The following is a 15,148-nucleotide window of genomic DNA, read 5'->3' as shown; positions in this document are numbered from 1 at the left end:
ACATAACGGTTATTGAATACTTCACAATATATTAAGTCTAGATGTTATGATACATGCATACATTTTCAGTCTGTATGAGAAATCCACAATCACCAGTACACATGAATGGAAGGAGAGGGGGAGGCGATGAAACCATAAAGCGCTGTAAATAGGTACTTGTCTCAGCTTCTGTAGAGCAAAAGCTGTTCGATTCTCCAGCAACATTGGAAACAGAAAAATAAACAGAAAAATCCTAAGAATTATGCTTTTACAAGACTTTTTGCTTTTAATTTTGTGGATGTAAAAACAGTCAAGCATCTGATATTAAAGACAATGAAGCAACACTTTAAAACAGGACCAGATGTAAACAAACAGGACTTGGATCATTTCCCATCGGATGTGTAATTATACTTTCACATCAGTAATCGTTTCACTTTTACTTGGTTGTAAATAAAAGCTGTTTTGGATTAAGTTTCATGCGTCTAAAATGCATGTTTAGCAAACCAACGTGGAAAATAAATGATATGCATAGAATACTTAAAGCAGGTTCTAGCGGTCTTGTCAAAGCACATTTCGGCATCAGATTTTCTGTGTTGCAAAAAAAATATATATAATAAAAATAAGTCAACATTGCTGGAGAAAATGTTTAGTGTTTTCCTCTTTTCTCTGGTCTCTTTCACAGAAAGAAGTTAGATACTGCGACATGAGTATAATTACAGCAATTTTGGGGAATAACCAAAAAAAAAAATAAAATAAAGATATTCAAGTACAGTAAGATTTTTGCATGAAAATACAAAACTACACAAAAGCATAAAATCAAATCTCATCAGTTCTCTTGAAGGAAAAAAAAAAAAAAGCTGAAGTGCTGAAGGGTTTTTTTTTTTGTTTTGTTTTGTTTTTTTTTACCCCGTATGTTACAAACAAGAACATCGGTCGCCCAAGTGGTGGAAGCATCGGAAGTGGGACCTTTTTCTCTGACGAGAACTCTCTGGATCTGTACATCGCTGAAGTAACTTGTTCTTGCGCTTCTTTAAGGAAGATGAGCGAAGGTGGCTTTTGTCCGTCTCACCAGTTGAACCCACAAACCCTGAGTCAGCTGCTCTCCTCTGATCCACTGGTGTTTTTTTTTTTTTAAAACAAAAAGCAAGGCATCCATCATCAAGACTTCTTTTCCTTTTTTTTTCTCTAAACATCTTTAAGCATTTTCATGTCCCAGGTGTTTTTTTTTGTTTTTTTTTTGTAAGCTGTATTTGCTCTGTCAAAGTGAATCTGTTACTTAGTTCGGGCTTCCTCTTCTGCTGCACAACTAAAAGTGTCTGTGTGTTCAATTGAGCCGAGGCACAAAGGGTCCTCGGGTCTGGAGCTCAGTTGTGCTGCAGCGTGTTGGACTCTATAGGAGGAGCCGAGTCGTACAACGTGTCTGTGTCATGAGTCGGCTCCCCAGCTAACGTGCATGGATTCGACAGCGTCCCCGCACCGCAGTCGCAGAAAAATCTGCAGAAGAAGAATTAAATTGTGGGTTGAATTATAATGCAAAAACAGGAAGATTAGACCACTTGTAGACAGGAAATACATACAATTAATGTTACATTTAATTGTAAAATGTTTTTTTGGCCATTTTCATCGATACAAGTGGAATAACCTTTGCAAAGGCAGACTGAGGTGAGTTTAAATTTTCATGATTTTTTTTTTTGCTTCGTCTTTCAAATGCTTTTTAAAACTATATAGATGATAAATGGACTTAATTTATTTAGCACCTTTCAAGTCAAAAATCCCCAAGAAGTAAGACGCTGAGCATTAAAAGTCAAACGCAGTAAGTGTTCATTGTGCGTCTTCTGGGGGACAGAATGGATCCGCGTCAGGTTCTAATAACGGATGAAAAACGTCTCAAAATTTGTATTTTGAGACATTTCTGTCTCAAACTCAAAATTATCTAGTTAAGATAAAGGCTAAGCAACAAATGCTATTGACTAAGAAAATCCCTTTAAAAGTTTAGCATTTATAGTTTCCTACTATAAAAGGCTTGTTGCTATAAATAGGAAACAATTTCCTAAAAATTGCACTAGGAAATGCAAGTTTTCCTGATAAAAATTATTTTTGTATATGGAATACAAGGACAGAAAGTCAACTATATAGGGAAAAATTTCCATCAAGTGGGTTGAAATTTTATAAAATGCATGAATATATGTGTTGTATGAAGAGAATTGAAGGAGTTAATGGCATCCACTTGTTTCCTCTGTTATGTTTTTTTATTATTATTATGTTGTTTCTACATTACACATAAAATTAGTAATCCAAAACACTTGTACACAAAAATGTGGGGAATTTGACATTTACGTATTGAAGTAAATATATACATCGCTTCTTTTCTGTAAGAACGTTCTGCAATTTTTTATTTAATTATTCAGGTTTTGTGAATTTCACCCACAAAACCAATTAATATAAAACTATATTAGGGCTAAAATAGCTTGTTCTTAGAAAAATCTGTACATTTACAAAGCTTAATTGAATTAACCGAATGTGAATATATACACTGACCTATCATGTCTGATGAACTCCACGTCGTGTCCTTGGTGACACTTCTTTATACAGTTCACACAAATGGCGTTGCGGTCTGTTGTGTTGCAGGTGTGACACCTGTGTAAGCCAAAAATGAATCATCAATAAAAGAAAAACCAACACAAAAACCATGAGAGATCATTACTGTCTCCATGATTGAGCTTGTTACCTGTAAAAATCGTGCATTGGGTAGCTGGTGTAACTTGAAATCTTGTACAGGCACTGACCTCTGCTCACAGCCTTTTCAATGGCATCTTGATTGTTCTGTATTTTATTATCTGAAGTAGACATAGGAGAAATGTAAATATTAATATTTTATTAACAGCTGGTTAGCATAAAGTATTTGAGCATGCAAGTACCTTTCATTGTAACATTGACACCAGATGCCAGGAACAACCCCCCAAAACGATTGTTGAAGATCTGATTGCCTTCTAGGGTCGCTGTAGCGTGGTTGGTTATCTCAATACCTTCAATTTAGGAACAAAACAGATTTAAAATAACTCGTTTTAACAAAATAAAAACAAACAGCATTCAAAGTTTATTAAAAACAGCTGTGCGTGTGTGTTGCCCACCTGCAGCGAAGCCGTCAAATATCCTGTTTTTCCTCAGTGTGGGGTGACTGTTGGTGCTAATGAGAACACCTGCTTGGGCATTTCTGAAGATGTCATTCTCTTCTAGCAAACCTTCACAAAAAAAAAAAAGACTGACTTTTAGATTTGCTGCAGTAGTAATGCAGGAAAAATACTAAACGGTATCAATCTGTGACTTTTAGATAAACTGATAAACTACCTCGTCCTCCGTTGAATATACAGATCCCTCCGTCTCTCCCGTCATGGATCTTATTCCTCCGCAGCGTGGGGTTGCTGTCTGTCTTGATCCACACTCCCGCCATTGCATTGTCAAAGATTTCATTGTCCTCAATGAATCCCAAGCCTGAAAAGCCAGGAGAAATGGAGTAAACAAAATGACAAATGGCAATAGCAAAGCACTATATTGGCAGAAAAAAAATAAAAAAACCCCTTTGTGATTCCCACCTGAGTTGTAAACCAAAATGCCTCCATTTTGGCCGCCCCAGATCTTGTTCCGTCTGATTTTAGGATTGCTGCCAGTCCTGTCGAAAAGAAAAAGGATGAAAGGAGTAAATTAAAGCAGACTGTTTATTTCAGCATGTATAAATCAAAATTTGGGATAAAAAATGTTCAAGATTATTGACTTTTTTTCCCCGACAAACCTTATTTGAACCCCAGAGTACATGTGATTGTAGATGTCGTTGTCCTCCAGCACACCATGGCCATTATCGTAGAAGTAAACTCCAACCTGTTTCAATAACACACATCAGTATTTAATATTCTTCGTCTTGATAAATTGATAAATACACAAAACTGAAAAGCTTTAAAGGCTAGCACTCTGATAGAGAATTAATGGCATTATCATGATCAAACAAAATTACAAAACAACGTAAACAAGTGATTCTATAATGAAACGGGGTTTCATTCATACATTTTCTAAGAAATCCTGTAAAGATCGGTTTTAGAGATTCAAAGTTTTTTTTCCCCCTCTTTCATTATTTAAGAGAGTGAGTGTTACAAATTGGCAGTATATCAATTCTGCTTATTTTATTGTTTTTAGCTAGGGTTGTTTGTAAATAAATTGTTCTTTTAAAGAAACACATTTTCAAGATTGTGATGGAAATACTGTCATCACTATATGTTTGTTTTGATGAATGAAGTTTATTTCTCACTATGCATAACAATATTTAGATTTTTTTAACCACTCAAATGATTTTGTGATTAAGTCAAACAAAATTAGCTTCTTTCCTCCTCGTATATACAAAATGGAATATGTGTGAATTTTTTATTTTGTTTGGAATTTTTTGTTTAATTCAGTTTTGTGTAATGTATATCCATACCAATACAAATGTATAAATATATAAAAAATATCATCACCTATTGGAAAGGAGTAGATTACATTTTTAAAGGGGAATAAAACATAGATGATCTGCAGTGATGATGTATTCAACAAAATGGATGTAGAATGAAAGTAAATGGCACAAAAAAATACCAAGAGGGACAAAATTATGTATTTTTTAATGCTTCACACACTTCTTGCCTTTCACTCTTAGTTATTGACAAGTTCTCTTTAAAATCCTTGTTTTTAAGCTGAATCTTGATAAATATAATAATTTTCCATGACAAAGAAGCTAAGTGAAGAATATTCAACAATAGCACAAAACCATAAGGAAGGGTTAGGGTTTTACTTTTTACTTGCACATAATTGTTTCATATAACCAGCTGTCATCTTACCTGCTTCCCGCTGTGTATCCTGTTCCTCCTCAGCACTGGCATACTGCCTGTCGTCACCCACACTCCCGCCAGAGTGTTACTGTACACCTCGTTCTCCTCTATAACTCCCTGTCCTTTTTCATGCTGCACACACACAAAGAAAGAAAAACAAACACTATTACGTTTCCAAGTTAGAGTAGAAAATCTACTGAAGCTACACACTAAAAATGGAAGAAAATGAACCAAAAGGTTTGTTTTAACAGCTGTATTTACCACATATATGCCACCATGTTGACCGTCATGGATCTTGTTGTGTCGCACAATAGGACAGCTGTTCGTCCTGATCTGGATTCCTGCCAGGGCGTTGCCGTAGATGTCGTTGCCTTCTATGAGGCCTCGGCCGTCACCAAAAATGTAAACGCCACCTTGGTTGCCATTAAAGATGGCGTTACCCCTGTGTTTGGACAAAACAACATATTTGAGCATGTAACATTTTAAAGGAAAACCCCAGCTGTCAGTCTGGCCACACTGACCTTATTGTGGGGTCGCTGTTTGAGGTTATCCACACGCCTGCAAAGTTATTTGCATAGATCTTGTTTTCGATGAACTGCCCGCGTCCCTTTTCATGCACATATATGCCACCAGTCTGACCGTGGTGGATTTCACAACGAACCACTGTGGGGTTGGCGTACGCCTTCACTTCGAAGCCGGCAATCCGGTTCCTATGGATGTTGCAGCTCTCAAAGTAACCCTACAGAAACACGGAGCAATACCGAGTTAGTGCGCAAAGAGGAAAGATGTACTGAACATGTGTGTGAACAACTACACAGGTCTGTTTTGTCACACTGCAAAGAGGAGCAAAGAGTTTGAAACCGATATATTTAGGAAGGAAACCCAGCAGCTGACTGTGAGAAGCTTTTATTTCTCACCATGCCATGATCAAATGTGAAGACGCCGACGTCTCTGCCATGATGGATGTGGTTCCTTCTGATGATTGGGTTGCCATGGTTCTTCACCCAAATCCCCGCAAGAGCGTTGTTTGAAATCTCATTGTCCTCGTAAATGCCCTAAACAACAACATGAATACGTATTAGGAATTATTTCCACTTAAAATAAAATATTTAAAATAAAAAATAGTCGCCTGAAAATCACTTCTCTTTTTAGAAGTGATTTTCTCAACAGAAAAATTAATTTGTTGTTGATTAATTTGTTGGGACTTTTATGTGATCGGACAATTTTTCTAAGACCGGTGATCACTGCAGAACATCCTAACCCTATCCTATCATCCCAAGTGAGAAAAAGTTTTTATCATCTTTTTATAATCTCATAGAAAATCTGAAATCTGTATCAGCCAAGAGTAGCCTGGCTGGTGGATCTCTCCTCAGATACCTAACAGTATCTGAGATTCTTCTCCTTTAGTAGAATGAAGATTAAATTACTGCCACAGAAATCCAGATGATCAAATGCTAACATTATACAAGCAAAAAGTGTACACTACCTGTGCATGGTCAGTGATGTAAAGGCCAACATTTTCACAGTCACTGATGTTGCAGTGCTTTATTGTGGGACAAGCCCCCTGACCACTGACACACACGGCGGACCCAACTGAAACAGAAAAACCTTATGTCAACATGGATAATGCAAAAAAAAAAAAAAGTTTAAAAAGAAAATCAAAGTGCCAATAAGTACAGCATCTCCATATTTTTTTTAGTGGGGAGTTTTAGTGTGTCAGCAGCAAAGTAAAGAGCAAATTAAAGCACAAAGACATAGAAGACCAAACAGCGAGGTCAGATATACAAAGTAAGAAAACCGCAGAAAAACGACAAATGCAGATTCTGAGAAATGTACAAGAGTAATAAAATAATGTAAGGCAGCTTTATTATATATTGCACCTTTCAGCCAAAGGCAATTCAGAGTTAAAAGTACATAAAGATAAAACAACACAATGTAATAAAACACTTCAAACCAATATAGCAATAATATGCAAACTGTTATTTTTCAATTTGAAATTTCTTGAATTTCAATATAAAACAGGCAGCTCTTTCCAAGTTTTGTATTCGAGGACAGAGTGTTACCTGTGCATGTGCTACGGATGATGCAGTGGTCGATGATGGGGCTGCAGTTCACTGTAATCTCCAAGCAGTGGTGCGCATTGTGATGCTGGGCGGATTTATCGTCAGGGTTGAACTGCAGAGCAGACAACAATTACAAAATAACCAACGATAAACATGCACAACCATGGAAACGAGAAGAAATTGCACTAAACTTGCTACATACAACAATTATAAACCACAAGTCTTTTTACCCTGATAGTCATAAATCCAACGTAAGCGTCCTCTGAGCCCTCCATGAAAACAAAAGTGGAGTCTCTGGTGTTCTCTATGATGACTTTCTCTGCAACCTTCCCAGGAGCTACAAAAAGATTATAAAAGTTTAATAACAGGACAAGATTAGTTCAAATGTACTTTTGAAATAGATTTGAGACGGACATACCAGCTCCAATCATTGTGATCGGCGATTCAATATAGATCCACTCATCCGTGTAAATACCAGAGTGAACAAATATCAAGCCGTCGAAGTGAGGCTCCTGTCCGCCTCCCAGAGCGTCTTCTATGGTGTCATAATACTGGAAAAAATAAATGAGTGAGTACTGCACTTAAAAAATATAGATTAAAACACATCAGGGTTAAAAAAGCTGTTTGACTTACAAACATGTTATCTCTTCCTTTGTATCTGGCAGGATTACTGTAGAAGTGTTCTGCAAAGCCTGGCTTAACGTGGGCGCCTTTATACTAAAAAAGGAAAACAACACAGACAGAGAGAAAATAATTTAAACTGGACAAATAATAGTCCAAGATTTTCAGATGTAAATACATAAATAGGAAAAAAATAAAAATAAAGGGGAATTTTTAAATAAAAATGAGCAGATTATGGTGATGGAAATATCTCATTTCTACATTCTTCTATGCACCTGGAGTTTGGTTTTACTATAGAAACATATAAAAAAACATGTTGAGCTTCATTTAGGGAATCCACCTCCACATATACACACAAATCTACACTTCTCAGAAGACAAACTGCACTACAACATCCTTCTGGAGTTATTTTAATAATATAGTTTTTTTTTTTAAATATGCTGTTCTCATAATACAAATTTTGAAAAAGTGAAAACTGAAGGCATTTAGTTAAATGCATCTTCTTTTAGTTTGGTTTAAAACTCTAAAATGATGGGTGAATGCTAACTTTTGCTAGAAACCACAAGGAGGAGAAAAGCTATTTTATAAATGAGATTTCCTCACCAGCTGCTGAAAACTCTCCTTCCACGGGTTTGGCTGTTCATACTCTTCTGGATTTATCTGGTAAAACTTTCCTGCCTCCGGGTGCATCATAGGTCGAGTGTATTCGAAAACCTCCATGTACAATCGCTTCCTGAAATGTTAAAACACATCAAGAGTAATTAATATTCTCATATAGGCCACAAACACATTAAATACCTCTATGTTTCTCCTTTACACACACACTTAAATAAATGTTTAATTATAGTAACCATAGTGGCATTTAGTAGTATCCCAGAAAACAACTGGAAATTTGAAATAAAGCTGGATAAATGAAAGATGAAGTTACTTAAAAATATATAGTGATCTCTGAAACTTAATTTTAACCAAGTAAAACACAATATTCAATAACAACGTGATGTCAAGTTGTGCATCACTGCAACAGACCCACAAACTGGCAATGTTGACAATCCTCAGGGTATAGAAAGCTGCTTTGCAATCTTAGAAAATGTTGGGTTAAATACCGATATACAAGTCACATTAATTGGACAACAAGCCTCACCAGAGGATGGGGTCGTTGGCCAGCTCACTGAAGCGCTTGCACACACAAGCTGCACGGCACAAGTCCTGCTCCAACAGGTACGAGAAAATCTTCAGCACCACCTCATCTGGAAGCTTCTCCTGTAAATACTGTTCTGCTGGAGCAGCTGGGAAGACAACGACCACGGCGTTAGACCATCGTATGTTTGTGGGAACAGACCTGACATATTTATAACAAGATCACAGGAACAACACAGTTGCTCAGGACTTAAACAAAGCTAGAATGGAAGAAGAAATAAAAAATATTTGTGTGAATTTGTGGCACCAAGTCAAAATGAAGCAATAAATGAAAAAAAAAAATACTACGATGATTTGTAAATAGATGAATTGCTTCTTATTTTAAAATGAGCCACTTTGGCCAACCTTGTGCATAACATGATCTAAGCTGACAGTTGGCTTCAGTACAGCAAGGCTGTGTCACAGGCAAACATCCATTTCAAGTCCTTTGGCGAGAGCAGCAGAGGATGACAAAGGCCCAAATGTCACGAACACCAGACTTTATAAGTTCCTCATATACAAGTTTAGAGCAGCACTACATGTTTAATCCAAACAGATCTACCCAAATTGATGTCTATTAAAATACAGAACTGCACTGATGGATAAATAAAGCTTAATTAATTCAAAATATGAATTTATGATTGCTTAAATCACATTTAAGAGTTATTCTGGTTTGATGGGGTGTTAAAATCTGTCATATTTATGAAGAACCGTCCAACTCAAATAGGTCAAAATACTGGTCCAAGTAACAATCAAGATAAACAGGTTGCAAAACAAAGACACTAAATAATATACAATTGAATTAAATTATACATGATTTCTCTGCATTTCTAGAGACTATTTATCCCAATTATTTAGTCAGAATTATTAACCATGTTGAAAAGTAAACTGATGCACAATGATTTAACTAGACAGGAACAAAACTGATTGTTTTCGAGTACAAATCGGAAGTGGGAAGGGAAAAATGGAGGTGCAAATTGGTGAAGGAGCGAAATAACCTGGAGTTCAGAAAAACAGACAAGCATAACAAAAAGCCACAACAACAAACAAGTACTGCAGCAAATATAAACGTCTTTATGTACAGCTGCCACAAAATTTTTGCATTAGTTTACATTGACTAATTTTCCACCCAACATTTTCACTCCCAACATATGTAAAACATAATGATGAGTGTGCTCTAAAGAAGATACAAGACAAAACGTTGTGTGTAAGTACCTGGTAAATCTGGACACTTTCCTGAAACTCTGGGACGCTTCGGACGGTGTCCAAAGTTTTCTGTTGTTGAAGTGGAAGCACCCTGTAGGCCAAAGAAAATTTCTCATTATTAGTTATAGAATCATCTTTAAAAACCTTTTTCTTCCATCAATCGTTTCCGCCTGGTGCTTTAGAAAGGCCATACCTCCATGTTTGTCTTTGTGGGACACACCGTTCTCTTGGGTAGAGACTTTCTTCTAAGCTGGTAGGGACTATTCTGAGCTCCTGGACCGGATTCTTCTGCAACCATTTCTGCAGGAATGTCCTCATCTACAGTTAATAGATGAGGGGAAAAAAGATGGTAATTAAATCAACCCAAACAACAACAAAAAATGCATTTATCAAGGATATAATGGGCAAAAACTTTTGCTCATGTGAATTTTAAGCTCCTGAGAAAGAAAAGGTTTCTTATGTACCATTAAATAAAAATGTTTCCTATTTGAAATATTTTGTTTTGAAGCTCACAATTGCTGAAATATCAAAATACCTGTTTAAACAGGATTAATGCAATAACTCATTAGCTGAATAAACTGTTCAAATTACAATATAAGCTTTCAGAAATAAACTTAGAAGACATAAGAAATACACTAGTGAGCACCAAACAGTATTCATGAGGAGCCAAGATCAAAATCAAGAAAGGTAAAATGTCCCTTTTAGGATCTAAGATACTCTGTAGCTGTCAAAGGCTTTGACCTTAGCCTTTGACAGCTAAGGTCAAAGGCTATGATAAATAATCGATTAGACTCTTATCTGCTTGATAAGAGTCTAATCGATTATTAAATAAACAATACAAAACCACCAAATAAGCATTAAAAAGTGTTACGATGCAGCTGTGTGAACTAGAGCTGGTTGACATGGGCAAAATGAAAAATCACATTATTACTATTATAACAATAGTACTATAACTCATAAATTACTAATTTCTACGTGTAGAAATGAGTAATTTCTAAACGCATCACAATACCATTGCAAATTACTCCACTTTCTATGTTTACACATCAAAGAACTAATTTAAGCAACTAATGAGTTTCAGTTTTTCAAACTTTCCATTAACTAACCACAGACACAGTATGTATTACAAGTAAAAATGAAGTAAAATATGTATTAATGTACAAACTCATTTGTAGTAGAGTTTAAGTATGCAAATACGTTTCAGTACAAGCATAAAATAATACGAATTAATTTTACATTACACTAGAAACGCTAAGCTAACTGTGCCCTTCAGTACTGCCCAATGAGCAACTTGAATCATCTTTTTCATTAAAGCCCATCTTTATCATTATTATTATTATTATTTTTTTCTTCCTTGATCAAAGTTTTATTGCACAATAGTATTGTAAACATTGTTAATTTTCTAATTTAGTTGATCATTTAGATGTAATGATGACACCTAGAAAAAGTATTGTGTTCCAAAAAAATTCCCATTTTAGAGTCGGAAAAATTAACCGGAAGTCGGACTTCCAACTAGGAAAGTCAGAATTGTTCAGACGCCGACTTCATGATCCAGTATGGCCAAGCATTGCATCAACAATGGTAAATTGGGGGGGAAATATATTAATTTTACAGTACACACTTACAAGAGTGCAACTGAAATCAATGTTACATGTAGCGCCTGTAACTCTGAACTAAAGAAATTGACAGTGGTGTTTGGGTCTAGAAAGTATAGTTTTAAACAATTGTAAGAAGTACTACAGACATTGCTACTTAGGCGTTTCCATATTGGAATCACGACTTCACTGACTATCTTAACTAAAACGCTGTTAACTCTGGTATGAAATCATTCCCAGTTTCCAGTAAATGTAAAGTAGCATTTTTTTTTTGATGGTATCAAATATTTAAAACCTAAATATATTTGCCATATTCTTTATTTTTTTTAGAATAGCATTAAGTTGCTGCTGAAATACTACATTATAACATCCTTATGGTTTAAATTCATTTTATTGATGCCATGTAAAGTTTCTATACTGTACTTATTTAAATGACCATGGTATAGTAAGAATGACCAACATCATCAGTTTGTAAATAATCCTTAAACTATTATGCTAAGTAAGTAAAATATAGATAATAAGAATGTTTAATTGAAATCCCCTACAGGACTTAGTCACTTTTATGACAACATTGCCACTGTGATGATCAATTTGCTACATTATTTTTGCAGCAGTAGGAATAATTATTGTTTTTCTTTCTTAAATAAATGTAAGCAGTACTACAAGTACAAGTACTACAAGACATGTTTTGTTTTTTCCACTCTAGGTTATTGAAGCCTACTGTATGAAAATTTATAATGGTCCACACTCCTATTCTAGTTTCTTTGAATAACATTTGCAAGTGCAGATCTCCTGCTGACTGTCATTCAGTTGATATTTAGAGATCAAATATTTCACCATCCCCTAGAGATGCAAATAACGTCAAACTACATTCAGACCATAATTATTACCAGTACATTCCCCTTATAATTGGGAATTTGACAATAAGATAGTGCAAGTACAAGAAAATGCTTCAACTTGAGGCCACTAATGGTTCACTGTTTAATGTCACCCAAAATGCTAAAACCTAATGGGTTATTTCAAGAGAAAAAGTTAGTCATAATGACGGGCAGCGCGACTGACATTTTAACATAGCAGAGGTTATAAAGACTGGGGCTTTTTAGGGGGAAATGACGGCTTACGGTGTGAAAGCAAAGGTACGTATATAGCTGTCTAAATACTCCAATAATAACTAACTAGTACGGGCTACCTTTAATTAGCATGCTATTGCAACTAGCAAAACCCTTTAATGCGCCCTTCCAGGCGATTGTCATCCGTCATTCTACTACAGTATCTACATTATGTTATTCAATTGTGAAACATTAGTAATTCTGTCACACAAAAACACTTAAAACAGCATCGGTATTGCGTGAGACAAGCTAAAGACGAGTCGTCTCAGGACATAAAATCAAGCAAAACAAAGCGCGGCCTTAATGCCAGCTGCAAACACACAAGCCTCGGCGTTTCCTGACTAGAGTTCACCGACTGAGAACGCCGTGTTAGGCTCACACTGACTAACCCGTCTTTTCTTTATGTCCAACATTTTAGCTTAAAAAATACTCGAAACTGCTACGTATTGTCCAGATATAGGACTAAGCAACTGCGGCTGGGAATTTGAGAAGCCTCCCAGCAAAGCTAACGCTGGTTGAAGGAAAATTACCTCTTTCCTGGTGGTTCCTATCCGGCTGCACCGGGCGCGGCCTTGATACTCGCCTAGGTCTTCTGCTAACGTTACTTGCTCTGACGGAGTTCATTTGGGGTGTTGGTAATCTTGAGAAAATGTCGAAGCTTTCACGGCAGAAGAGGCGACGCCGAACACGCCGTCTATTTCTTTTTGTTAAGCATTTGACGAGCTGCCATCTTTCACCGCGGCTCGAGAGGACCGTATCGCTGTGCTGCTCCCCGTTCGCCCGCACTGGTGTTACGTCTGGCCCCGTTCCTCTGGAGCAGGAGGAGCCATAACAGACAGCGACAGTCCGTCAGGCCTCAGTCGCATCACATGCGTAGACTGTTCGCCTTCTCATTGCCTTTACTGTTCAAGGCGCTCGATTTAAGACGTTCTTTAGACTTTAGCACATTTTTTTAAAAGTATGCACAGTATGTGAATGTGTGGTTTGTCGCAGCTACAGTAGGGCTCTCGTTACTTTAGCTTACAAATGATCTCCACACAGTGTTTATTGACACTACTAAACGAATATACTGGTCCTGAACCTCAGTGGGTTCAGGTATGAAATATGTAGGCTATATGCATCTCACTCAGAATATTAGAGAAAAGCCTAAATACTTAGACATGTGTTTAAAAGCTTAATCTCATATAGATTCATTACACAAAAAGATTTTAGTGTTTATTTCTGATCATTTTGACTGTTGCTGTAACAAATAAAAACGTTAGTATTAAAAGAAGAATATTATATGAAAAAATAATAATAGTACATGTTAGAAACAAGTTTTTATTACGAAGATATGAGCCATTTATAAACTGTAAAGCGATCTGTCCACTTTTTTATATGCATCAGTGGAACGTGTGGAGTCAAGAGGCAGTGTTTTATCTGTCTTCAGCTCCTATCAGTTGTTGGATTTGCTGTCTCACCTTCTTTTTGACAACCACCCATGGATTATCAATGAGGTTTAGGTCAGGCAGTTTTGTTTACCAGTCAAGCACAGTGCTATCCTGGGTATTAAACCAGAATTTACGCTTTTGGCAGTGGAGGCAGGCTCCAACTCCTGCTGGAAATCAGCATTTACATTAACAATGTCAGCAGAGGGAAACCAGATTGTTATTGTAAATAATAAAAAAATTTTAATAACTGCCCTCATTAAATAAAGGTTAAATAAAAAGAAACAGGAAGTACTTAACATTGCTTCCCTTTTCCTTCCACTCAACTTTCACTGTGCTTGGAAACAGCACTCTGTAACAAAAAGCAACTTCTTTAGCAATTATCTTCTGTTACTTACTTTTGCAGTGGATGTGAGTGACTGCTAGTCAGCTCTCAAGTCAGTAGTCTTCCCTATAATAGTGCAGACTGTCAAAATGCCATAAAATATGGCATTTTTAAAACCGTGAAAAGACATGAAACGTTTTCATGCTCTTATTAACATAGTGATTTTATGTCGGGTTTTTCTTACATGCAAACCATAATCATCAAAATTAGAAAAATGAAAACATGCATTGGTATGCAAGTCTTTTATAACACTTTATTTTTTTATTATTTTGCATGTGTTGCTGTGTATCATGTCTTTGTGGACCACAAGTCTGTTGAATAAAGCAATCAATCAATACATATTACACTATGAGTAATGACTTTTAGTTTTAATATTTTGACAACTTACTCTTTTGATTATGTTATCTGTTTGGGTTCACTTGTGTTCATGAAAACTTTTCTAATTTAAGTGACTGGGCCTGAACCCAGACGACATCAAGAAGAAAAAAAAAAAACATAAAAGGATCACAAAAAGACAAATATATTTTAAAATACTTGACAACTGTAAGATATAAATCAAACAAACCAAATAACCAAACTAGATATTATTGACCAAAATAACAAAAATAATTATAAAAACAACTGACCATGACATGTTGTTGTTATAAAAACAACATATTAAGTGATTTTGGTTAATTGGACAGCAAAGTTTTGAAAAAAGAAATATACATCACAGACAATATGACTGGATACAA

The 15,148-nt window shown here is 36.0% G+C and overlaps 1 protein-coding gene across 2 annotated transcripts; it reads right to left on the bottom strand.

Moving 5' to 3' along the window:
• Positions 1 to 245: 245 nt before the first annotated feature.
• On the bottom strand, positions 246 to 13,485 carry fbxo11a (F-box protein 11a). 2 transcript variants are annotated; one of them, XM_007546219.2, is made up of 22 exons: positions 13,133 to 13,483; positions 10,092 to 10,216; positions 9,908 to 9,989; positions 8,658 to 8,802; positions 8,120 to 8,249; positions 7,529 to 7,612; positions 7,314 to 7,446; positions 7,126 to 7,232; positions 6,896 to 7,007; positions 6,319 to 6,425; positions 5,750 to 5,887; positions 5,354 to 5,571; positions 5,094 to 5,274; positions 4,842 to 4,964; positions 3,770 to 3,855; positions 3,573 to 3,649; positions 3,328 to 3,471; positions 3,111 to 3,221; positions 2,898 to 3,005; positions 2,708 to 2,816; positions 2,518 to 2,616; positions 246 to 1,473 (listed from the first exon to the last, which is right to left on the bottom strand). In XM_007546219.2, exons 1-22 carry the CDS (start codon positions 13,224 to 13,226, stop codon positions 1,344 to 1,346), a joined length of 2,643 nt encoding a protein of 880 aa, XP_007546281.1. In that variant the 5' UTR covers positions 13,227 to 13,483; the 3' UTR covers positions 246 to 1,343. The 2 variants fall into 2 exon arrangements, 1 of the variants encoding a protein (XP_007546281.1); XR_475804.2 differs by having other exon boundaries at positions 1,384 to 1,473; positions 2,766 to 2,816; positions 13,133 to 13,485.
• Between the last annotated feature and the right edge of the window lie 1,663 nt (positions 13,486 to 15,148).

This window comes from Poecilia formosa, unplaced genomic scaffold, assembly GCF_000485575.1.
Source record: "Poecilia formosa unplaced genomic scaffold, Poecilia_formosa-5.1.2 Scaffold15, whole genome shotgun sequence".
Classification (NCBI taxonomy): Eukaryota; Metazoa; Chordata; class Actinopteri; order Cyprinodontiformes; family Poeciliidae; genus Poecilia; species Poecilia formosa.
Note: the sequence above shows the minus strand (reverse complement) of the source record. Positions and strands in the feature narration are given on the sequence as shown.